Below are 24,095 nucleotides of genomic sequence, written 5' to 3'. Positions count from 1 at the left end.
CTATCAGGAAAACAGGCCTCCGAGTGACTGCATAGAGTCTGCTTGTCTCTTCTATTTGAACAATGTTTGGGTGCCCCACAATAAAGGACTTTTCTCTTGGTCTGTAAAAACTTGATAATATTTTACAGTGCAAGTTCCCACTGGATGCTTCAGCAAGAGCGTCTTTACTGAAAACTTGTGTATTTTTATAATATTTTCTATTAATTTAGATTTGTGAGCAAAATTTTACAGGAAAGAATGCAATCTGGAGAGAAGTTAGAAGTCCCCACACTAAAACAATGAGGAAGTCAAGCCAGAGGCTGGGCTCCAGTAACGCTGAGATGGTGGCACACTGAGAGATGTCCATGTGTGATTTCTTTCTGTGGAAATTCTTTTCTGCACTCTTTATTTCCAGTGTAGCTGCTTTCAGCAGCATTCTGGACTGAACAATTTGTTTACAAACTCTTCTGAAAGTCATCTTCTTTACGTTGCCACAGAGTGTGGGCTGTGGGCCTGTTCCTTGCAGTAAGCAGTGCCCACCCCCACCCCAGCTTTTCCTAAGCACCTTCTGCTTCCTGCTTCAGTCTTGTGTTTACTGTCCCTCACTCCCCATCTGTCCCATCAGAACCAAACCTTGAGTTGAGTTTGCTCAGTTGTTTGTGTGGACATGTGACACCATGTACAGCTGTCAGGGCAAGGTGGAGAAACCATCTTCCTCCCCATGGCCCAGCAACACAAGTGGGTCATCCTTACTGGCACGGTAAACAGGAAGTAGATAAATTAAATAGCTTATCTGTGATGCAATTGTTCAGTCCACTGAAGGAGAGCTTTGAACACTAAAAGATCAGGACAGAGGAGCTGAATAATATGTCCTGAGTGCTTTGAAACTTCTTATGAGTAATTTCTATTTTTAAAAAAAACTTAGATGTCATTCACGTGCAGAAGTTTCTGTATGTGAAGTGGTTGCTGTGTGTTGACTCCCCAAGTGTGGCATTAAGGTGTTGACATGGGCAGTATTGCAACTGCAGAAGCAATAAGGCAATGCTGTTTCTCTGAGCTCTTCCGCAGTTGTTTAATGGTAAAATAGATATCTAGGTTTCAACCTCCTTACAAGACAGCTTTAGGTTCCCAGTTTTCATTAGTAAACCCAAGGAAGGTACATGATTTGGATTTGGTGTTCTAAGTTTGGCTTGAGGCTGTGATTTCTAGTGCACTAGGATGGTCACATTTGAGCTGTTACATGGGTCCTGAAATTCTGCCACGGATTAATATATTCTATTTCATGGCCAATTAAATTATTCTATATGGAGCTGTCTTCTGGCCTGCTTCTGATACTCAAGCTAGTTTGGGACTCTCTACCCTGAATTGCAGTGTAGATATACCATGCCTCACTCTTTCCAGCAGCTACAATTTGTCTTCTCACTTCTGTTCTCGCAGGCCATGTATAGACAGAAACAAAGAGCAGTATTTTAATAACAGCTATTATCTTTTGGCTTTTTAAAATATGTGCTAATCAAATAAAAAAAACCTTTCTCCTTCAAGGGAGAAGCCTTTCCTGTCTTGCATAGAGTAGCACAAGTGACATGAAGCCTAAATGGGAATTTCTGCCTCTGCTTCATGCATTTGGAAGCCTCCAAATAGATTTGATTTATGACGACCCACAAAACTCTGGTATCAGCTACAACTTTTGCCACGTGTCATCTATGTTGTTATTAAAAATCAATTCTCCAGAGAGAAAATGGCTTCCAAGTGACAGTGTGCAATCTGTTATTGTCAGTTATTTATTATCCATATTCTTTGGGGAGTTTAAAAGAGAAAACATCAGCAAAACAATTTCCTTGTGGGTTGGTTTTTTTTTTTCTAAATAGGAAGAATATAAAGGTCTCATTACCTTTGGCTGTGCATGCCTTTGAAGGTAGCAGACCCTTCTCATACAGGCTTCTGTGTCTGCCAAATTCCTTATGTTTTCTTTACTTTTTACCTCTATAGTAAATAAAATACATATTTGAAAATCAGAATAATCATAGATGTATGATGAAGTTGATCCTTGACAGATACTTGATTCTGTCCTCCCTCTCTTACATTTTTCAGCACAAGCCCAACTGAAAACTGCACAGTCAACATGTTTATGTTTAAGCCTGAATATATATCAGTGTTTACATAACCAGGCTTTTAATCCTCAGTCTTCACGTGGCTTATTCATAACGGCAGCCAAAGTGTGCTGGGGAGCAATTTCAATGTAGAGCCTTAGGATTTTTTTTAATAAGCAAAAGTCAATATCAGAAGTTTTTTGCACCAAAATTATTGCAGTGAAAATTTGTAGGTTTGTTGGGGTTTTTTTGGTTTGGGGGTTTATTTGTCCAAAGCTTGGTTTTTTTAGAAGATAAATGTAAACAAGTTAAAAAGCTGAGATTGACACAAATTAATTATAAATATTAGAACTCTCTGGTATGCCTGAACTGAATATTTTTAACATTATTTTTACTGGTGACGATATTGTAACTACTGATATTTTGTCCTGATTTAATTAAGAAGCAAAGTCCAGAAAGAAAAATAGTTTCTTAGATCACTAAACAAATTTTCCATGTTATGTTTATGAAAAAAAAAAAAAGTTAAAATGAGCTACAGAATGTTCTACTAACATGAGATAGTCTAGTTTTACTAAAAGCTGATTGCTATTTACTACAGTTCAAAGCTCACACAGACATAGTCACATGTGTGATGATAAAACTCACACTAATACTCTTCAGGCACAACCTTGGAACCAAGTTGTGCAATATACTTTCATTGTTGGATGCTGGACTGATTTGACCCGACAGAAATATTCTTTGGCTTTTTTTTTTTTTTTTTTTTTTTTTGGTGGGGTTTTGATTTTGGTTTTTTTCATTGCAGAACAACTACTTGTATTTGCCCAGTCAATCTGTAAAAGGTGCTATTCATAGGAGCACTGAGCAGTGACACGGTGTCTTCCTGTGACACCTGGGTTGGGTTGGTTCCTGCAGGGTTTGGCATCCTTTGGGGGGTTCATTGTAGGTGTTTTTGCTTGATGGGAGGTGGCTCTAAGCTCAGCCAAGCTCTTAGCCACATCTCTGCCTTTACAGAGTAGATCATTGTTGACTGAAAAAGCATCCCCTTTGTATCTGTAGTAACATAATGTTATAAAACAGTAGGCTAGGAGGCTGGACTTGGGAACAGCTAGTAAAAGAAAAACCAACCCAAAAAGCCCAGCCCAAAAGGGTATGTTTTATTCATTTCCTTACCTGAAAACGAAGTAAAAAGTTAGTGACATTACATGTAGAAGAATTTTTTTTTGTTTCAAGAATTCAAGTGCTTTGTTACTCTGTGCTCTGAGAGGAGACCCACGTCACCTTAAATTCATAGCTCTGCTGTTTAACAGCGTTTAGACAAGAAGATACCTAGAAGTTGCGCTTTTGAGGGAGATGACACACAAACCCGATCTCCTGCTGCTAGCAGCTGCCTGGCCTGGTGGGCGAGGGATTGGCTGTGGCTGGTGTGTCCTGGGCCTTAGTGAAGCCTCTGACACCGTCTCCCACAGCATCTCCTGCAGCCACCGGCTGCTCATGGCTGCCCGGGGGGCTCTGCGCTGGGGTCAAAGCTGGCTGGGCGGCCGGGCCAGAGAGCGGTGGGGAATGGAGTCACATCCCGCTGGCCCCTCCAACCCTGGGTTCGGGTTTGGGCCCCTCACGGCCAGAGGGACATGGAGGGGCTGGAGCGTGTCCAGAGCCGGGCACGGGGCTGGGGAAGGGGCTGGGGCACAAGTGCTGGGAGGGGCGGCGGGGGGAACTGGGGGGGTTAGTCTGGAGAAGGCTCCGGGGGGACCTTATCGCTCCCACAGCTGCCTGACAGGGGCTGTAGGCAGGGGGGGTCGGTCTCTTCTCCAGGTAACAAGTGACAGGACAAGAGGAAACGGCCTCAAGTTGCAGCAGGGGAGGTTTAGATAGGATATTAGGAACAAATTTTTCATGGAAAGGGTGGTCAGGCACTGGACCAGGCTGCTCAGAGAGGTCGTGGAACAGCCATCTCTGGAAGTGTTTATAAAAGACATATATGTGGCACTTAGGGACATGGTTTAGTGATGGACTTGGCAGTCCTGGGTTGACGGCTGGACTTGATGATCTCAAAGGTCTTTTCCAACCTAAATGATTCTATGATCAATGTGTGTACTTTAACTGTCCAAATGTTTAGGATTTTATTTGACCATTTGCTTGTAAGGATTGCTGGTATAAAAATGTGTTCCTGTTGTTGATCCAAGAGGAGAAACATTTTTATTGCACTGTTGAATTCTCTTGCCACTATTTATTATCATGGATTTTGAGTTTTTTAGCATTCATCATTTCATTTTAGCTGCATGGGTGATGATGTTGCTGACATGATTTTTTTATTAAGGTGCAGGCATTTGTGTCCAGGAAACATACCTCAGTGTTTGAGATATGTAGTCAAGCCATTAATTCCAAATGCTTTTTTATTTTTGATGGTTTTACCTTCTTACAAACAAATGATATTTTCATTCTCCAGCTTCTCTTAGAAGTTTCCAAGACTTCTAGAAAGGAAATGCATCTCTTCAAAGTGTAAAACAACTGATATGACATAAAGATAAATACAAGTTCTGCTGTCAGTTCAGAGAGAATAGTCTTGCATGTCTTTAAGTAGTTTAAAAGATCAGAATATAAGGTCATTATGAGTGGCTGCTAATTTAAATATGCTCATTGCATTGAAGGAGGGAATTTTGATGGCAAGTTATTGACCAGGTCTGATCTTGCATCCTCATACCAACAAAAATACTTATTTAATAGCTGTGGGGTATGTCTCAGTCATTTGGTCATTCTGTATAGAATTAGTGAGTGCTTTATCTGGAGTTACTGTGTGGGAGCTCATATCCTTCCTGTTCCTGTTTGGATTAATTGCTTGGAGATCCATCCTTACATATGCCAAGTATTATTACTAATAGCCAAAATCTAGGTATGATTAAAAGAAAATTTCAGAATCAGGATGTTGGAAGAGGAAGTTTTTAATATACTGGCATCAAGAACTGGAGACAGATGCCAGCAGGATAACTCTGCTGTAGCTTTTGTGATTTCGTGCTCTGCAGAAAAACTTTGCAGTACAATAAGATAGAAATTGCAGCTGCAGTGAGCAGCTGTGAAATGTGATCGTAGTAACATTGCTTATGCTCAGATAGTTCACAGCCCACGGTAGGGCCAGCCTCATAGGAGGCAGCACAAAGGTGTATCTTCCCCTGGCAAGTTACGCTTTCCTTGCTGTGTGTATGCTGGTGTAAGAGTGTGTAAAGGTAGAATTGTTAGGAATTATAAGGCATCATGTAGATCCTGGTGAAGCTTATAGTGGTGTTAGGGAAGAAAGGGTGCAAAAAGAGATGCTTTCATTTTCCTCTGGGGCTGTTGTGTATTTCTGTGGCCCCAGACGTTTGGTTTGTTTTAAATAAACTCAGTGTGCACCATTTTGAGAATCTGTACAGTCACAGAAATGAAAAATAAGATGTGATTGCTGTGTTCTGCAAATCACCAGGTAAATTGGAAAATAAATGACTCGAGGGAAGGAGCTGCTACACACAGCAGGTTTCTGTTTTCCACCCTCCTCTGCCACATCTGGAGCACTGACAATAATTCCTGGACCTGGGAAAGAGGATATAAAGAATACAGCAGTTTTCTATAACTTAACCAGCTCATGGGAGAAGTGCAAAAGAAAATGTAATTTTAAAATATTGATGTCTTTTTCCTTTGCACATTTTCTACCAACTTTAGTTGAACAAATGGCTAGTAAGATGCAGTGGAATCGACTCCTGTTGGCTCTTACAAATTCTTTCTGTCTGTTACTATGTGAAGTAGCAAACTAGTATTCAGTGACACGCAAACAAGAAAAGTTAGAATAAACTATAAATATTTTTATCTGTGCTTTTTTTTGCCACATGATTTTCTAGTGAGGCAGAGGATGCAGAAGCTGAATAGCTGATTTTATTTATGAAATAAAACTTTACACAGTGGTGTGTCTTCTCTGGTACATTTTCTGAATAGTTTTTATGCAGTTGTCACCCGCAGCATCCTGTGCCCTCCCGCACACTCATTTGTTGCTGCATGTTCTCCTGTCTGATCATAGCCTTGGTGCTGCAAGAAGTGATCTTCCTCTCTATTTGTCTGTCACAACCTCTAGTGCTGGTGCCTTGCTTTGTAGCAGGGCCTTCAGTTGCAATTGCAATGAAAACCACAGGTAATCAGAAATAATGATCTTTTACTCTTCTGCCTGCCACTTTGAATACAAGTATTGTGCTCTACAAGGTGCAAGAAAAATCTTTCCATTTATGCTTGCCTATGTAACACATACCTAATACACAGTAGATAAATGTATTTCTTAGAGAAGAGAGAAAGTGGCTGCTTAAATTGTCCTGGAAACAGTGAAGAACCCTTTCACAAGGATCCTGAAAACCCTGCTAGAAGAACATTAGTTTCTTTGTGCCAGGTGAATAATGCCCTAAACCAGCTATTTTCAAGCATTTTCCCTGGTAGCATAAATGTATTTCTGAAACAGATTTTAAAAATACCACACAAATAGGTGTTTCCTACTGTAAAGGGAATTTCCTACTGAATGGGAAGCTAGAATGTGAAAGTGCAGCTATATATGCCCTCATGGACCTTTGTTCTCTCCTAGGATCTCTGTAAAGTCAATATTTAATTTAACTTTCAGAGTTCCTATTTTCCCTGTTCTGTTTTTTCTGTGTTTCCAGCTAATGGAATTCTATAAAGGAATATACATCTATATGTGAGAGTCTGCTTGTCATCAATACACTTTTAACAGCATAAATAGTATGTCACCTTTTTAATTTAAAACATTAGTCACCAACAATTCTGATTGTATCATTATTTTAAATGCCAACTTCTAGAAGTAGAAGTAATAAAGCATGGAAGCTCATGAGTTGTGAAGCATGCAGAAACTCCCAAAGAAGCAAAATTAAATGTCTGTCTTAAGCACCAATTCTTTCACTTGTGGAAAGAAGATAAACTGCTGTGGTTTGACGTTTGATGATACTGTGCTTCTCTCTTCTTCTAGGACACTCCATGGAAATGATATTTCCAGTGTTCCTGAAGGTTCTTTCAGTGACCTGGTGTCCCTGTCCCACCTGTAAGTACTTCTGTCTGAGCTCATCTGTTTGATTGATGGCTTCAGATTTATAAGACAGTAAATATTATCACAAATTTAAGTTTGTATGGCTTTTCTGGTTTTCCTGCTCACTTTCCATATTATGCTCTGGATATTCATAGTGCATCTCTTCAAAGGAAATAAAAAAATACTAGAACCTGTTGTTACTAGTTACCAAAATATTTTCTTAAGGAAAACCAAATGAGCAACTGTGACAGTTTCCTCTTCTGTGGACTTTGTGCTTGAGGCTTTTTTCAGCATTGTCTATGTGAAGTGCAGAGTATGTTATGGTCTGAGAGTGAGACAGGAAACCTCCCACAAAGAGCAAATATTAAGCAAATGTGAATTCTTTGCCTAATAAGTGTCATATGTTTTGCATACTGAAATGTTGTCAGTATATGAACTTGTTGATGAATCACTACTTCAGACATATATATTTAATCATATGGAAATTGGTCATTTCACAGCGTTAATACTTCATTCCATAATTTGCAAAAATTATTACACATTTCAGACATTTCAGGAAATTATTGTTGTATTGGTGTAGATCCAGGATATTTTTAAATGCAATTAAGTTGATGAAAGAACTGTGAAGACAAATAACTGCAGTTGTTACAATATAAACCTGAAGTGAAACACTTGATGCCAAAAGAGTGAACAGAAAATGTTTTATCACTGAGATAATGTGTGATACTTCACATTATTAGACAATGAATGTAAAGAAAAAGTGATTTTGTGTAGCATGTTTCTTGATTATTGTCCTCAAGTAATAAGAAGATTGTGTGTCTTGGTCATTTTGTGAAGTGACTAGTTTCACAAGCTGATAAGGATATTTTCTGCTCTGATGCTGCCCTTGTGCATGTGAGTTGATGTATACACACATTGAGACATACAGACAGATATGTGTGCATTTAACCTAAGGTTTATACCTAACTTTCTCTCTTTACAGCCTTACACATGCCCTCCAGAATACTTACCTGAACACAAGGTTCAGTTCATATTTTACATAATTTCTGGACAGCAAATATGTCCTCAGACTGCTTATTTCTGTGTAACAGCTTTCTGTCCCCGTTTCTGTCTGGGCAATAAAAAAGAAAGATATCTCAGATGGGTAGGGACAGAAATCATATGTGAGCGACTTAGGCAATTTCAACTTCAGCTGAGGAATAACCTCTCTTTCAAGCTTACATCTTGGTATCTAAGTCAGAGAAAATATTCGTTTTGCACAAAATTTATTTCTTCTTCATTTTCCCAGTATAGTCATTTTGTGTGTTGTTTTGGAATAAAAGTCTAACTGAGCTGAAGTCCCATACCTCCTTTTGGAAGTGCTGTGGCACCTTCCATACTGGCAATCTGGCTTCTGAGAGTATTTTTAGAACTCAAGAGATAAACATATCATGCCCCATTTGTTTGGATTTTCCTCAGGGTTTACTTTAAATGAAGTGCAGATACAATTTTCCTGGGTAAACTGTTCACCTTAGGGAGTGATAAAAACCCCTTTGGCCCAATACAATCACTGCAGTCTATCTGTTTAGATATATGTGCTGCCAGAAATGTAAAATACACAAAGCTCAAATGAACAGTAATAAATAGGATCCATAAAATAAATAAGACCTGTCTGGGGTGTAATTTGCACAGTTGAACAATTGAATTTTACAGTACAATTGTGCTTTCCAGTTTCTTAGAGAGGATTCTGGAACTTTTAGCAACCACAGTGATTTTGCTCTTCACATTCCAGAAAAAGCTATGCTTATTCAAACAAAGTCATACATAATGAAAAATTCATTTTGAGCTCTTCCTGATATATAGATCTTCAAGGAGAAAGCATGCTCTTGGAATAACTTTGAAAATGATACAAGGCTTGCTACTTATCAAACTTCTAATGTATGGGAGAACAAACTTTTATGATAAATTTACAAGCTGTGTGGCTAAGGGTAGGATAGGTATTAGGTCTGGAGAAAGCCGATACTACCAAGGTGTTGAGCAGGATGATCAGCCTGAGCCTTCTGCAGCAGTACAATTTGGCAGGGGGTGGGGGGGGAGAGGAAGAGGAAGAGGGAGCGTATCAAATTAACCTCTAGAATGGCAAAGAAATATTTGTGTAGCATTGACAAAACTATTGATTTTAGTTGAGTCTTTTGCAATAGCATTAAATTGGTCTGTAATAAGAAGAACAAAACTGAGTTCTAGCTACTTCAATCACTTTTTCCATAACTGTTTAAAGCCTACAAGAAAATGTTCACCAAATTTCCTTCCCATTGTAAACATCAGATTGTTGTAATGTAACTATGATGACAAACTGTGTAGCTGGTATACCTCACTAAAGACAGAGGAAGGTTTGTATGTGGTATACACACACTCGTTTTGCTTACTATGTATTGCTTTATTTACTTCCATCATACAGTCATCTATTTAAGCCATGACTCTACTAACTCGTTTAGTCCAGGGCAATGATAAAAATGTTACAGCACTACTGAAGGATCACATATATCAATACTTCAAAAGAACCCCAAATCCATTGGAGTAGAACCGAGACCTGCTCAAGTCAGTTCCTGAATTTGCTGCCCTCTCCGTTCACTGCTACACACAACTCTGTAACTGACTCAGTTTCCCAGACACTGCCCACACATAAACTGACGACTCAGCCCTCCAGGGACTCCCTAGAGTATTGCTGGGCACAACAGGTATTTCTGTCAAATATATTTTCGATCAACAGCTCAGATTCCTAATCCTGTTAAATCATCTCATCTTTACTCAGATTTGTGTTAGTTACCTATAAAAATAAGCTGTCTCTCCTCTGTTTATCCACATTATCATGGTTAGAGTTATTTTAATTCACTTTATTCTAAGTTGCCTCAAAAAAAAAAAAAATGGTCTGAACAGAAATATCTGCACAACATTTTGAAAATGCTTGTGGTGGTATTTTATTACAGCACAAGATATTTTTACCTTCTGGAAATACTTTGCTATAATGGGCAAAAAAGTAGAGACAGTATGTTAGAACTCATGAATGAAAACACAAGAATTCACTGTAGTTCCTAGAAATGAAGAAAAAAACGAAAACAAAATCACAAACAAAAGAACGGAAAGATACATGTGATAATTTCTGCAGTTGTACAATAATGGTATTGGTAATCATTTCTAGTGCCTATACAGCAGCTAATGTAGTTCACAAAAATTCATTAACATGGTTACTAGCTTTCCATTGTCCTCCCACTCCCTTTTTATATATGGTAGTTACTCAACGCTAAAGTTAATTTCTCGGTCCAACTTTCACTGCTGGATTATGTTTGACCTTGGACAAGTGAGCCAGTTGATCACAGTTACAGGGTCAAAAAGTCAACCCAGTAGTTTTTTTCCATTGTAAGCAATGGATTTACAGAAGGAATGGATGGCTTTTTTTTAATACTGTTCTGTACTACACATTTAATTTTGATGAATGAGCCCTAGACAGGGTTTGAACCTATGAACTCTCATTATGAATCTGTCTAGGGCACAGTGGGTTCATTAGTCACTCCAATAGAAATCTATCAACAAATTTACTGGGGTTTCTATCTTAATATCCTGTCTAATATGTTTTTATTTGAAAGAAGCTTGAGTTTAAAATGCCATCTTAAAAATAGTTTATAACATATGCAGAAATAGTAAAGTCTAAAACCAAATTTGAATTACTGGTTTCTTTAGTATCTCTTCCGTATGCTAATATTTATTTAGTTAATTTTCTTCCCATGGCAATTCAGGTGTTTTACAGCTAAAGCTTTACATTTACTTTCAGCAAAATAAATTTAGACTTCCAACCTGCATTTCTTCACACCTTCAAAAATCATTTTAAAACAGAGTTTTCTGAAGTCTGGACTTTGTAATTGGCTGATTGCCTGTAAAGACACTTTCTTTAACAGAAAAAATAGTATAAATGAGCCAAGGTAGCACCTAAATTTAAGGTAATAAGTTTTGTTTTCTTTTGGATAGATCTCCATGAATAATGAAAATTTCTGTGAATTATAATTACACTATGTGAATGCATCTAATTCTACCATATGACCTAACTCAAGTGATGGGTTAACCAGCGAATGTGTTTTCAAAGCCATAAACAAGCTGCTCAGACACCAGGTTGCAGTTTCAAAATTAGGGGTATCCTCTGTGTATGTTTCATGGTGAGGAGGCATTAACATGATCATCAGATCCAAACTAAATTACACAATTCACTGTTAGATTATGCTCCTGAAGGCCAAAGACTTAAATAAAAGAAACCAGCGTGATAAATTTGATGAAAGCAATATGTCTGGTGACATTGCTCAAGCACAATTGTTTGGAAAAGTGATTTATTGTTTGAAAAAGTGATTGGTTGTTCGGTATTTATACAACCTCCCTAACTAATGATGGGAAGAAAGGAAAAGAGTGGGAAAACTGGAGGAGATAAATCTAAAAAACTTCCTGAATACTCAGAAGATCTTTCCAACATTTTCAAGTAAAGCATTCTTGTAAAAACGTAGAATAATATGTGCCAGAATGACATCAAGGATATTGTCTTGCTTGCAAGTCAAAATAACTGCTGTTAATTGTTTTACACTACTAGGGCTCTAGGTACCAACCCTTTGCACTGTGACTGCAACCTCCGCTGGCTTTCCGAGTGGGTGAAGGCAGGGTACAAAGAGCCAGGGATAGCCCGCTGCAGCGGGCCGGACACCATGGCGGACAGGCTGCTGCTTACAACACCAACTCACCACTTCCAGTGCAAAGGTAGGAGCGAGCTGGGAGGCTCTTGGGTCTGTCCTCTTGCTTTGCCACATATACAGTGCTTCATTCTCATATTCTTGAAAGCTGTTTTGTTTTAAAGTGAGTATGCGGAGGAAGTTGGGTTTGGATTTGGATTTCATTCTCCGAACCATCACATTACAATGTGATGATGACAATTCAAGTTGCATTTTCAAGTGTTCTTCCACAAAGTGCAGTTAACTGCACCACTGGAAGGAAAACCAGCAAACCTCAAAAGCATTAGTATTCCTGTAGCTCGCACCAGATTATGTAATGGCAAGTTAGCATATAGGATGTTTTTAGAACTTATTTGAGCAAATAAATTGGTTTTGGCCGTCTACCTACCCAAGAAAACTCTGGTAAAATAAGAGTTATTTTGAAAATATAGAGCACCCTAGTTATTACGTACATTTACTTGAAAACTGAGAAACTGAGAATTCTTCTGGAAAGCAAGTATTTACCAAAAGTACAGTTTTATTTGAATATCTCCAAACTCTCCTCATCAGCTCTGTATCAAAAACTGTACATTATGGAAAATGTTTCATGTCTGAATACAGTGTACATTCCTTCAGGAAGGGGTTGAGGTGCAGCTGTTAACGATGAAGCATAGTCAATGACAGAAGTATGCTGCATTAGAGAGCAGTTAGACAAGTAGTAAGGAGCACTCTTTTTTGTGGATAAAGTTGCTTATTACTGAATGTAGGTTAGGATATACCTGTATGTTCTCATTGTAAAAAAAGTTTTGGAGGTTCACTGAGGTTACCAGCAAATATGTGATGATGGAGCTATATTTAAGGTGGAAAAGGTGGGTCAGTAGCCTCTCTTAGAAATGGAAATGAGGGCATAAAGCCTATTTTTATGTGTCTCAGAGTGCCGTGCACATTTACAGTACTGCTTGGCAGCATGATTTTATAGAGGCTGGGATTAAACTGCTGAACAAACAAATGATGGTGTTGAGGTGTGTTTAGAACAGAGGTTCCCAAGCCTGAGCTGAATTTTATGTCTTTTCAAATACATCTTTAATAACTGTAACCTTATAATTTAATTACTTTGAAATGTCAGTCTCAAAACTAACAGAACTCTAATTATCAAAACTACAGACTTCCTAATAGTCTCTCAAATGTGAAGTACAAATATACCCTAAATACTAAAAATACAGAATAATGTACTTGTTCACACAAAATGAAACAAAGAAAATAATCACATTTACATATTAAACAGGGTCTGAAAATTAATCCAAAAAGGGAAGCTAGATGACTTCTTCATTCTGAAACTGTGATTCTTTTTCTCAAAACTAAGCAAGCAACTCTTAGGCTTGAGATAAGTAAATCTATGATCCAGACTATTAAAACCAGCTGTATTGTTTGTTATGTAAATATTAGTTTGGTCCACTAGAAAGCTGGTGGTGGGCTTTCTACTATCCCAGCTGTCTCCATGGCTTGCCTTATCTGAATAGGAAAGGAGAAAAAAGTGTTGATTTGGAGGTGGCCCTTGGACAAGCAGAAGCTTTTAACGGTCTGGATGAGTGGCAGTATACTGTGAAAAGCTCCAGGCCCTAGAAAAATTCACCTTTTCTCATCAGAACACCCACATTTTGAAAAAACAGTGCATGATTTGGTAGTGTAACTGAATCCTTTTCCCATGTGCATCTTTAAGATCCAATGCCATGTACTGTTACGTCTGTGTATCAGTGATGCTTTTTTATGGTAAAGCAAAAGGATTTATGATGATGTCAAGTGCGGGTTTCCCCTGGGCTGGAGCTATGTGCATGGCTGTGACAGGGCACAGTGCAGCCTGGGTTTGTCCTGCACCTGTTTGCCCTCTCACCGCTGAGCTGTAGCTGTGACATGTGCCTGTCAGCAGAATGAGACTGTCTGTGGGGTGACACGGAGTGTCCAAGGGTATGTCTGTACTCTGCCTATGTAGATTCAGTCCTAGCTCAAGTTGCTAGTGTGGAGCTCAGGGTGGGCTGAACCCCCCATCTCCCTGAAAGCCTGAGACATTGCTGCAGAAGTGAGCCCATGCTGGGCTCGGTACCTTGACATCCTTCTATAAGTGTAGTCCATAGATGTCCTCTGTGACCTCCAGTAACTTTTACATAAAAAAACAGAGTCGAGTTTCACTTATTTTTGTTAAAATTATGTTCTTAGCCTGTGACTGAGCAGAAAGTTGTGTCTCAGCAGAGCCAAGAAAATAAAAGTATGTAATGTGCAAGTCATGCACACTCAGCTCTGCTTTTTATTAAATTGTCCTCCTAGTTATGCAGTAGAGGAAAGGAATGTGCTGGGCTGAGGGCATTTTGCTATATGGATTTATAAATCAAATCCACAAGGGCAAACTAATGAACTACTTAACTGCTAGGAACTAACACTGTTCTTATTAGCTCCTACATTGATTAGCTTTGATCTACGCCATAAGAATAAATGGAAAATGTACGTGAGTATTATGGAATAAATAAATAATAGAACAAAATCTGGCGTAGTGACCTCTAAATCTAGAAAAGCAGCACGCCTGTCTCATGAGCTCTCTGAGGAGCTACCTTCATATATTCTTCATGTATTCTACCTTCAAGACAAAAGTAGCTCAGAGATGTCACATTCCACCCAGTCAGTGCCAGAAATTCAGATGTTATTTTGTCTTGCTGTCCTAACTCCAAGTTAAAAACATGCATGGCATTTAGACAGACATAAATGCAAAGATAGAAGAGAACCACAACAGTCTTTCATTTCATTTCTTGGATTTGTTGTTTCTTGTGTGTTTTTCACTCTTTATTGCATGTCACACTGCAATCAGTAGCCCTGATAACACCACCATCAGTAAAGTGTAAGGGTATAACATTCACATTACAGGTGCTTTACAGCTAAGACTCCTTGGTAAACATTTCTGTCATGTTCTTACCCCCTGTTGGTGCTGTTCAGACATTCAAAGTTAATAATGAAGGTTTATATCTCGTACAGGATGATCCAAAGCAAATCCTTGACTGAAAGGGATTTTTTTAATCCCTAGTTTTGGTAACCTTCTAGAGCTCCACCTTCTCTCTAACATCAAGTATAAGCTTCTTTTCTTCACTTTCAGGATGTTTCACAATTTACTCCATCTCATAATTTGTCATGCAATAATGGAAGCTGTGTGCCCACTTCTGATTAGCACAGGACCTGCTTTAAGTTATTTTAAAATGTATTTCCTTAAAAATGAAATAAAATTGTATTAGGATCTTTACTGCCTGATATAATTTAAGCCCTTTGAAAATGTTAGGTTTGGTTTTTTTACGTGTAAGAGCTGTTAACTCATTAATATGCAAAATGTAGCCATTTCAAAATCCCCATTTCTCTAACTGTAAATATAACTGTCTAAATTAGCTTTCTGTAAAATTTCAACAATATAATATTGATTGACTTGGTACTCCAAATGTACTTAATATTCTTTGGTCTGTGTTCTTTTTCCTGCTTGCCCACAAATATCACTATTTCTCTGGAAGAGTTCTGTTAAAAAACATGGATTATTCAATAGTTTAAATATGGTAACATGTATTTACTTTAAATCTTTGCATATTTATCTTTGTTGCATTTTCCTGAGATAGGTGAATGTTGATAGTCATTTTTCTGGGCAGAACGGGAAGAAAATAAGTTTTGAACTCTGTTAAAATAAAGGATGGTAGAACACTTTGCACCTAAATATTCCCATAAGCCTCTGACTAAATCTTTCTTAGGCATGTTTTTTATTTCTCCTGTTGCATCTGCACTTTCATTCTTGTTACCAGCCATAGAAACATAGAAATGTCATTTTATAGTTCCCTGGGGGTTGCTATTGCAGAATTTCCAGCACTGAGAGGAGGAAAAATTGCAGAAAGCCATATACATATATATAAAAGCCCACTCTCTGGAGATTCCCAACATGTTTGTTCAGAGCTGATGTTTGCATGTCCAGGAGAATATAAGCATCATCAGACTTGCCTAGCACTTGGTTTAAGTACTTAAAACCTCTCTGATCCCTGGGAATCCCATGCTGTTGTGTAAAGTCGCACCCACAGCATGTGCGTTTGTGCCAATACAGGACGAATGCTGCATTAGGAAAAAATGTACGTGTGAGTGTGGGAAGTATTAATTTTGTAATCCAGGTCTCTATTAATAAACTGTGTTTTGCCTTTCCAGAGCTGGTAGATATCAGTGTCATGTCCAAGTGTAACCCCTGCCTCTCCAACCCGTGTAAGAACAATGGGACATGCAACAATGATCCAGTGGAGTTTTATCAATGTACTTGCCCTTTTGGCTTCAAGGTATGACTACAAATTAACTACATGAAAAGCAATAGCGTTCCCCATCCCTTCTGTTTTCTTAATTGTTGTACCATGAGAAGTCGATTTTACAGGCAATGGAGCTCAAAAGATCCCTTACTCAAGCATGTTGTATGTGACCTTTCAGCTGTGCCCTGCTACAGATTTTATCCTGTGCAGTTGGAAAGGCATTTCTTTCTCTCTCTGTGCTGTGACTATACAGATCATTTGAGCAACTTGCTCTAGTTGACCTTGCTTTGAGCAGGGTGGTTGGACTAGGTGATCTCCAGAGGTCACTTCCAACCTTGGCATTCTCTGATTCTGTGATGTAGAGATCCATACAAAATGGCAAGTTGATTTTATCTTCCTTTTAATTTATTTTCTTTCGCCAGCAACAAGATAACTGTTTCATAGGCTGCCAAGCCAAAGAGGAGGCAGTTTAGATGAGAGTTAAGGGCCAATTTAGTGCCAGAATGTTGATACCTGCTGGTTTACATCCATCTTACAGACTGATCAGCAGAAAGGTGATCACTGATCAAACACAACCACTCGCTCAGCTGTCTCCAACTTCTGAGCACTCATGTCCATGGAGTGATCTGCAAATGTGAAATCCTGTAGATGCCAAGCAATGTGAGCATGCAGTGTCAGTTTCTTGATAACACATTTGAAAATTGGAAACTCATGTCATTGAGTAATGCAGTTTCTTCGGTTATGATGTATAACTCCTATTGTTAACACTGCCTCATGAGAGCTTAAGGCTACCAAGGCTTTTTTTCAGAGTTGATATAACTGGAAACCTAGCTCAATACTCAGTAGCTGAAGGATTAAGTATAAGTAATAAATGAGGCATATGATCTGTTCATAGCCTGGGGGGGATCGGATGTTACAGCCAAAGAAGTAGGTTGCATCCTGTAGACTGTGATTCTATTTGCCTCATTGGATATTTGTTACAGAGTCTTGGTCAGTTGAAGCAGATGCATATAAAAGACAGAGTAATAAGAGCTACTGGGGGGAAAAAAAAAAGAAAAAAAAAGGGCAAAACCAGACATACATGTGGGAAGTAAGTACAATTATCCATGTCTTACATTTCAGGTAGGATTTAGGAATTATGTTGGTTCTGATAATATCACCATTTCCCCTCTCTGTTTGCCTAGGATACATCCCAGATGGTAACAGAGTAATTGTGGTAGATCCCTGAAACACTGGAAAAGGGAAGATGTAGAGCTTATTTCTTCTATTTCACCTCAGTGCCCACACACCTAGTACTCAAGAATAACAAAACTCTCCTAAGTAATCAAATAAGCTATTGGAAATTTCCTCTCATTAAAAATCCTTCTACCATTGGCATATCAACCAGCAACTTTTCTAGGATCTTAAAAGAACACATTGTCAAAAATTCATTTAACTGAAACTGAGTACTTGGTAACAATTGATTTGTCTTTGCAAAGAGGGAAACTGTGGCTGTTTATCTTCTGAAGTTAACAGAAGAACAGTCATTTTAATTTGATGTTTAACAGACTAGATTAAATTCTTCAGAGGGTACTAGGGGCTGTTAAGATAACTTGAAAAGTAAATGCTTTCAAAACTAGCAGAAAAATACACAACTCCGTGTGTATGTCTTATTCTATAAGGCAGGTATCATGGAATAGCTATCCAGGTTATTCAAAGTAGAAATTTGTTGGTTATGAGCATATCTTTTTTTCTGCCTTTAGATTCTTCGGGTTTTGTTAATTTGTTTGGGTTTTACAGTATTTCTGTATTAGCAAATGCACTAGTATAGATGCATTTATACTGCTGGAAGACATGTTTACAAAGGGAGGATTTATTAAGAAGAATAATCAAGAATAATCCTTTAGTTATACTGGCAATCACTTTCTAGTGTGCATTACACCTCTATGCATGGTTTTACTTAGAAAGGTGTGATAAATTCTTCAAGTGACTCAGTTTATGCATCTCATAGAGCATCCAGCTTTTCTCCTCCCTCACGCACTTTCTCAGTTAATTTCACTGTGTCAATGTAAAACCTAAAACCACTTGTGAGTTTGTAAGCACCAAGCTGTCATCCAAGCATGGCAAAGAGCAAACAGACCCAAGCATGCCACTTAGAGCAGAGTTTAAAAATACTGACTGGATAACAGCACAGGGAGAATTGGTGGAAATTTAATAAGCAAAAAAGAACTGTGTGTCTTTACCACAGGTTTTTGAGTAAAAATGAAATATGACAGGTCCAAATGCAAACCATATGAAAGGAGCACTCTATCTACCATGCAGTTCTCCACCAGAGATTCATGCTAATTCAATAACAATACCTTGCTTCCTTCTCACCAGCCAGCACCAAACAGCTCTATCCATCTGGAAGCTATTTCCTAGACCTTGATAAATTGCCCTAAATCTGCCCTCTCAGCATTTGTTTTTCCTTGTTTGATGTAGATTTTGAAAAAAATCCTGTGTGGAAGAGTGCATCAATAAAGTGAAAAACCCACCCTTTTTTCAAATGGAAGTTCATTCAAATGAGCTGACGGCTTTATCATGTTCCCTGGAAAGGGACAGACAGTTACACACTGCTTTCTTGGTTTCCTATGCTCACGCTAGTCTTCCAGGGAAAAAAAAAAAAAAAAGTAGGCCAAGTTGCAGAAAGCCACCTAAGTTACCAGTTGCCATACTGGTACCTGATGGAATCAGGAACTTCTACCAGTTAACTGTAGTCACAAAAGCCTGTAGTCTTATTTTTCACTATCACATTGATGATGACTCAGTCTCTTATTTTTCATGATCACAAAAATGTTTTTGCTGCTGAATTTACACCTTATGAGGCTTTTAGCAATTTTTAATGTTGCCCGTGATGGCTTTGAGTAAACTTAAAAGTGAGATAACTCATGGACCACCTGAGCTGAGAGGCCAGTGGGCCGAGCAGTTGTGTTTGGTGAGGACAGAGATACAGATTACTCGCTTAGGAACAGGGAAGGCTGTGTGCTGATAGCCATCTTTGCTGCTGCTCTTTCCTTAAAATGGGTGATGAATGTGTTTGCTATAGATAAGCTATGGTTGAAACAGTGCTTTTGCAGATGTTCTTTGGGGACAAAGCCCCAGAGACGGCAGGAGGCGGTGTGAGAGTGCCACCTACGGCGGCTTCAGGCTGCACTAGCTTGAGCTCCAGGGTGTCACCAGTGCTGGCAGGAAACGTCTCTTAATGCTATGAAACTTGTGTTTTCATATTAAACACAGACATAGGTGTAATTATCCAGCGGCTTTTTTCCTCTCTTCTCCATAGCATTCTTTGAAAGATTATTTAAATAATATGTGTGGTTTAGATTGTGAAGTATGATTACAGGCAGAGAAATGAAGCTTTCTTCTGCTTTAAATGCTGCTGGCCACCTGCAGTGCAAGTGTGTGAGAGTGCAGCTGTTGGCTGGTAAATAGATAACGGTACCGTACTAATTCATTTATCCTGCAGAGTGTGTGGCTTTTATGCATTCCCATTGATATTGTAAAATCGAGTCTATGGCTGTTAGAATTCAAGAGAATAATCAAACTTGCAATCAATAAGCCATTGAGAAAGAATTTACTTAAATAGCTGAAGTAAAAACTAAAGTGAGGGAAACCAACACTTCGTGTATTTTGCCATTGCTGTATTCTGAAAATGCCCTTTGGGATTTTTTGGCTGATTTTTGTCTTTCATACATTTTTTTTCCTTAAAACTGAGGTAACAACAAATGAAGGAGAATAATTTTCTTTCTTCCAAATAGTTGTAGAACTGGGGAAAGAGAATTTCAAATACATCTGTGTTTTATCTGAAATGAAAGACCATTGCCAACCTGGAATATGAAATGTGGTACCTGCCTAGACAGCGCTGCAGCCTCTTTGCTTGCTCAGATAAATGGGAGCCTGAGCTGTTGGGCTGCAGGGTGTTTGTCAGCTCTGCATTCTGCTGCTACCGAAAGCTGTCTGAAATGGCAAGTGAAGAGAGGTATAATTGGTGTAGCACATATCCCACACTTCAGCAACAGGTACCGGTGCATGTCTGTGGTAGAGTTACTCTGTAAATTTTATCCATCTCTATTCACCTCCCTGTTGAGTTCAGCCAGTGTCCTGACTTTTCTAGCAGCACTGCAGTATCTTGAGGGTTCAAGCAGTTTCACCAGTCACCCAGAATGACAGATAGAATCGCAAAAATCCTGGGTAAAGCTCTTGGGCTTTGGAGAGACGGTATTCTTTGCAGCCAGACTCTTGTGGTGGGAGGCATTATCATGAAGCCAGAATGATATTTAGTGAGGAAGCTGGCTCCAAAGTTCTGCTACGAGTTTGGCTCTTCCTCCTCCTTGCCCCCTGCGCCAGGTTCTGAGCCCTGGGAACAGGAAACAGCGTTAGAATTTGAGAATCTCAGAGCAGAGTGTCTCTGGGACACACGGGTTTTGTGTCTGTCTCATCTTGTACACAGATAAAACCGATGTGCCAGCACTTGAGTGGTTGGATGCAGCTAAGCAGAAGCTGTGACTGCTCATAAGGGCTCATAAGCAGGTTATATCGGTATGGGCCCTATACCATTAGCATGACTCGGGGCTCTGCTGACTGGGTCATTTGCTCGTGAGGGCGCACAGGGGCTTGCATTTGCTTGGAGCACAGGGAAATGAAAGTTGCTGGATTTGTGCTTTGCCACATAGCTATACCTCTGTAGGGTCACATGAATAATCTGTCAGAGTCCTAGAACGACGGTTGTATGATGAATATTCAGCACAGAACTGGTCTTAAAACATAGATAGGGTAGTGTTTGCTCATGTACAAATATTCTGGGCAGCTCTTACAGCTCAAGGCCAAGAACGTCAAGTTTACTCCAATGGGCCAGTTTCTCAGTTATGCTGCTTTGGGTGGGGTTGTATGAATGCAACCGAGTGTAGAGTTTGGCTGCCGCTGCATGCAAGCTGTGTGAGAGTCCATGCCTAGACTGTTAGGCTAATAGTGTTTGGAAATGTAACTCCATGCTTTTGTTCCTTTGGATCTATTAACATACGCATGTAAGTCCCCATATACACCATTCAGTGCACAAAATAAATCCCTGAGTTGGAAGTGCAAAAGGAGGAGAAATTGGAAGGAGCCCTTGAACCAGCCTGCCCTCATCCACGTGAGAAAGGAAAGCAAACATCTCTGCCTTCATGTGTTACTTTGTCTTGGCCTCTTTCCTCCCCCAGTGTCAGGGTTGGGGGGACAGGCAGTGGAATGTAAGCTCAATGCCAAGTTTTCCTATGAAGAAATCAGTGCAGAAAAAAAATAGTTTGTGTGAGGTGATTCTGCCTTGTGCTTTCATTCTAATAAATTCTGCTGGAGCATGTGTTTATGCATACTGGGGTGTTTTGGTTTTTGTTTGTTCTAACCATCTTAAAATACTTATTAATGAATGTTGAAGAAGCATTTTCCACTCCTAGTAAAATAAAGCAGAAAGCCTTTAGGGATGAGAGGTAAATGGGTGGCCATGTAAAATGAGTAGACCTATATTTATGTATGGATTTTTAGGACAAACACCAGTGTCAGCAGTAGGTGGTTGTAATTTCATATAATGCTCCTAGGGCAGAAAAAAACTGCAGAAATCACAATATTTTCCTGCATATGCTTATTCTAAAAAACTTGCCATGCATCAGTCAGACTTGCATTTCTTTCTTTTTGCTTTTTCTGTTATAGTAGGTCTAAAGAAAATGGAGATTTACATCTAGAAGAGCATAAAAATGAAAGGCTTAAGGAGGGATTACTGCCACAGTTGCTGGCTGAAGGTGGTGAGGCATGCATGCACCCACCACAAGTCCTATAAAAAACATAGTAATGTATTGTGGCATGCCCTAATGAGGACTCTTAACAATAAAGAACTCTGAAGGAGTTTTTCCATCTTTGTTAGGCCAACAAGAAAGCAGATGTTGAGCAGCTTCAGGCATGTGCTGTGTTTGTTCAGTGCTGCATCAGAAGAAGTAGATGAGCAGTTAAGGTGAACAGTAAGCCATACCCACAGGTGGGCACTGTCATGCTCATTCTTTTGTCAGTGTAGATTATTCCCCTTTTGTCTTTACTACTGGGTTTTTGGTTTAGTTCTAAATGCCTTAAGAGGCAAGACTCCCAATCTTTCTTTTCCCAGGCTAAAGGAGAACTTTTTATTAGTGTTTAGTCTGAATTTCAGGCTCTTGTTTTTATATTTGCCTGGTCCTGTTACGCTAAATAGGAATTTTTCTTCCTCTGTGGTTTGTCTGTCTTTCAGGTGATTGCTGGTTGCTATAACTCTGCTTAATCAAGTTCTGTTTAACCAGCTCTTAATTTTCTGCATCCCACCATTTCCACATAATTGAATCAGTTGAAGTAGTTGGTTACAGCTGAAAGTCATTGTTAGATTTTCTTGTGATTGTCTGTCATCTATTATCCTTGAGGCTTTCTTGGCATTGACTATACTTGATGATACAGCTTTTGAGTTTCTTTTGTTGTTCAGGAACATGAACAGTGGTTGTCCTAGGAGGTTAATTGCCTTATTTTTCCCTTTCCTTTGGGGGGGTGATAGAGCTGGTGAAGTTTCTGTAAGCAGGCTGAGCTGAAAAGAAAACTTTGTCATGTGAGACTAAACCCTTGCCTGTTAATAGAAATTATATAATACCAGACCAGCTTGAGAATTAGTAGGTTACTGTGTAGGGGTAAGTGCATGTACACTGTAGGTAAAGTTGTAGCAAAGCTTTTGGCACTCCCTTGCTGATGGTGTCGGGCTCCAGCACTGAGCTGGTGCAGGGCAGGCACCTGCCTCCACAGCCCCCTGGGGGTCCCCTCGTTGTACTGAACATCTCTGGAGTATGTGTTGTGCTCTTGCTCGTTATCATAGCGGGCATGTGTGCATGTTTGATTTCTTCACTAGTCTGAACAATTCATTTGCATGCTTGATTCTGAAAACGTTGCTCCCTGTCTGAATTACCTGTCACACACAGTTCAACCCACTGTCAAATGATGGTTTTGGTATATGCTGGAAAGGATTGCTGGTATCTCTGAGCTGGCCAGCCTTGTAGGGAAGCTTTACAGAGCTTCCACAAGCAAAACAGATGATCCAGGCACTGTTGTTGATACAACACGTACTTCGGTGTGAGACCTGTTACCAGTACAGAACTCTTCCAAACCAAAAGCCTGCATCCTTAACAGACAGGAATGCACCAGCAAAAGTTTACTCAAATGGACTGTGACTCTTCCAGAATCTTTAGCTCTATTTCAGAAATCTAGTTAGTTCTTTGGAGAGATAATCACATAAGTCCTGTCTCATGTTAGGGTTCGTTGGGTTCCTGCATGTAATGCGTCCGTCCTCTCTCGTGTAGGCTGCATTCAATAGCTTAAGTAATAGGCATAGGTTAATTGTCTTGAGCAATAAGTTTAAAATACAACAATTATATTTTCTTTATTTCTTATTAATAAGAATTGTGTTCTCTATACAAATGTCCAGTCTTCATAGCTTTCTCTACAGTGTTCATGTTAAAAATAAAGAGGCACCGGCTTTTGATAGCTTGAGAGGGAAAGTTTCGTTGTCAGGGCAACATGTTTTCTGAAATAAATAGGCCCATTAAGTGTTTTGAAGTTACTGTGAACGTTTTACTCATTCATGAATATTGGTTGAATTAGCGACTACATACAAACTATTCAATGTCCTTTTTACATCAAATGTTTTGGGTTGGATTTAATGTACAGAGGCAAGATTGGGCAAAATCAACTATTTTCAGTGTCACTAATTTTATTCTACATCTCCCAAAACACTCACACCATGGTCTGCATCAGCCAGTTCATCGAGTAACCTTGGAAGCTCTAGAGCACCTGCCCCATCAAGCTTGGCACTCTTGGCTCAGTTCAGATATGTGCTGTGTGAATTGACTCTGTGATAGATTAATGACATACCTTCTGCCATTGATTAAAA

At 39.2% G+C, this 24,095-nt stretch overlaps 1 protein-coding gene across 1 annotated transcript in view; it reads left to right on the top strand.

The window, feature by feature from the left end:
- Positions 1-24,095, top strand: part of SLIT3 (slit guidance ligand 3) — a 530,317-nt gene that overhangs the window by 435,316 nt on the left and 70,906 nt on the right. Inside the window, exons 25-27 of the mRNA XM_040604595.1 lie at positions 7,063-7,134; positions 11,729-11,892; positions 16,059-16,183. Coding sequence (XP_040460529.1) covers positions 7,063-7,134; positions 11,729-11,892; positions 16,059-16,183 — 361 coding nt within the window. The remainder of the gene's footprint in view (positions 1-7,062; positions 7,135-11,728; positions 11,893-16,058; positions 16,184-24,095) is intronic.

This window comes from Falco naumanni, chromosome 8 (assembly GCF_017639655.2).
Source record: "Falco naumanni isolate bFalNau1 chromosome 8, bFalNau1.pat, whole genome shotgun sequence".
NCBI lineage: Eukaryota > Metazoa > Chordata > Aves > Falconiformes > Falconidae > Falco > Falco naumanni.
The sequence above is the reverse complement of the archived record's forward strand: the minus strand, read 5'-3'. Positions and strand labels throughout refer to the sequence as shown.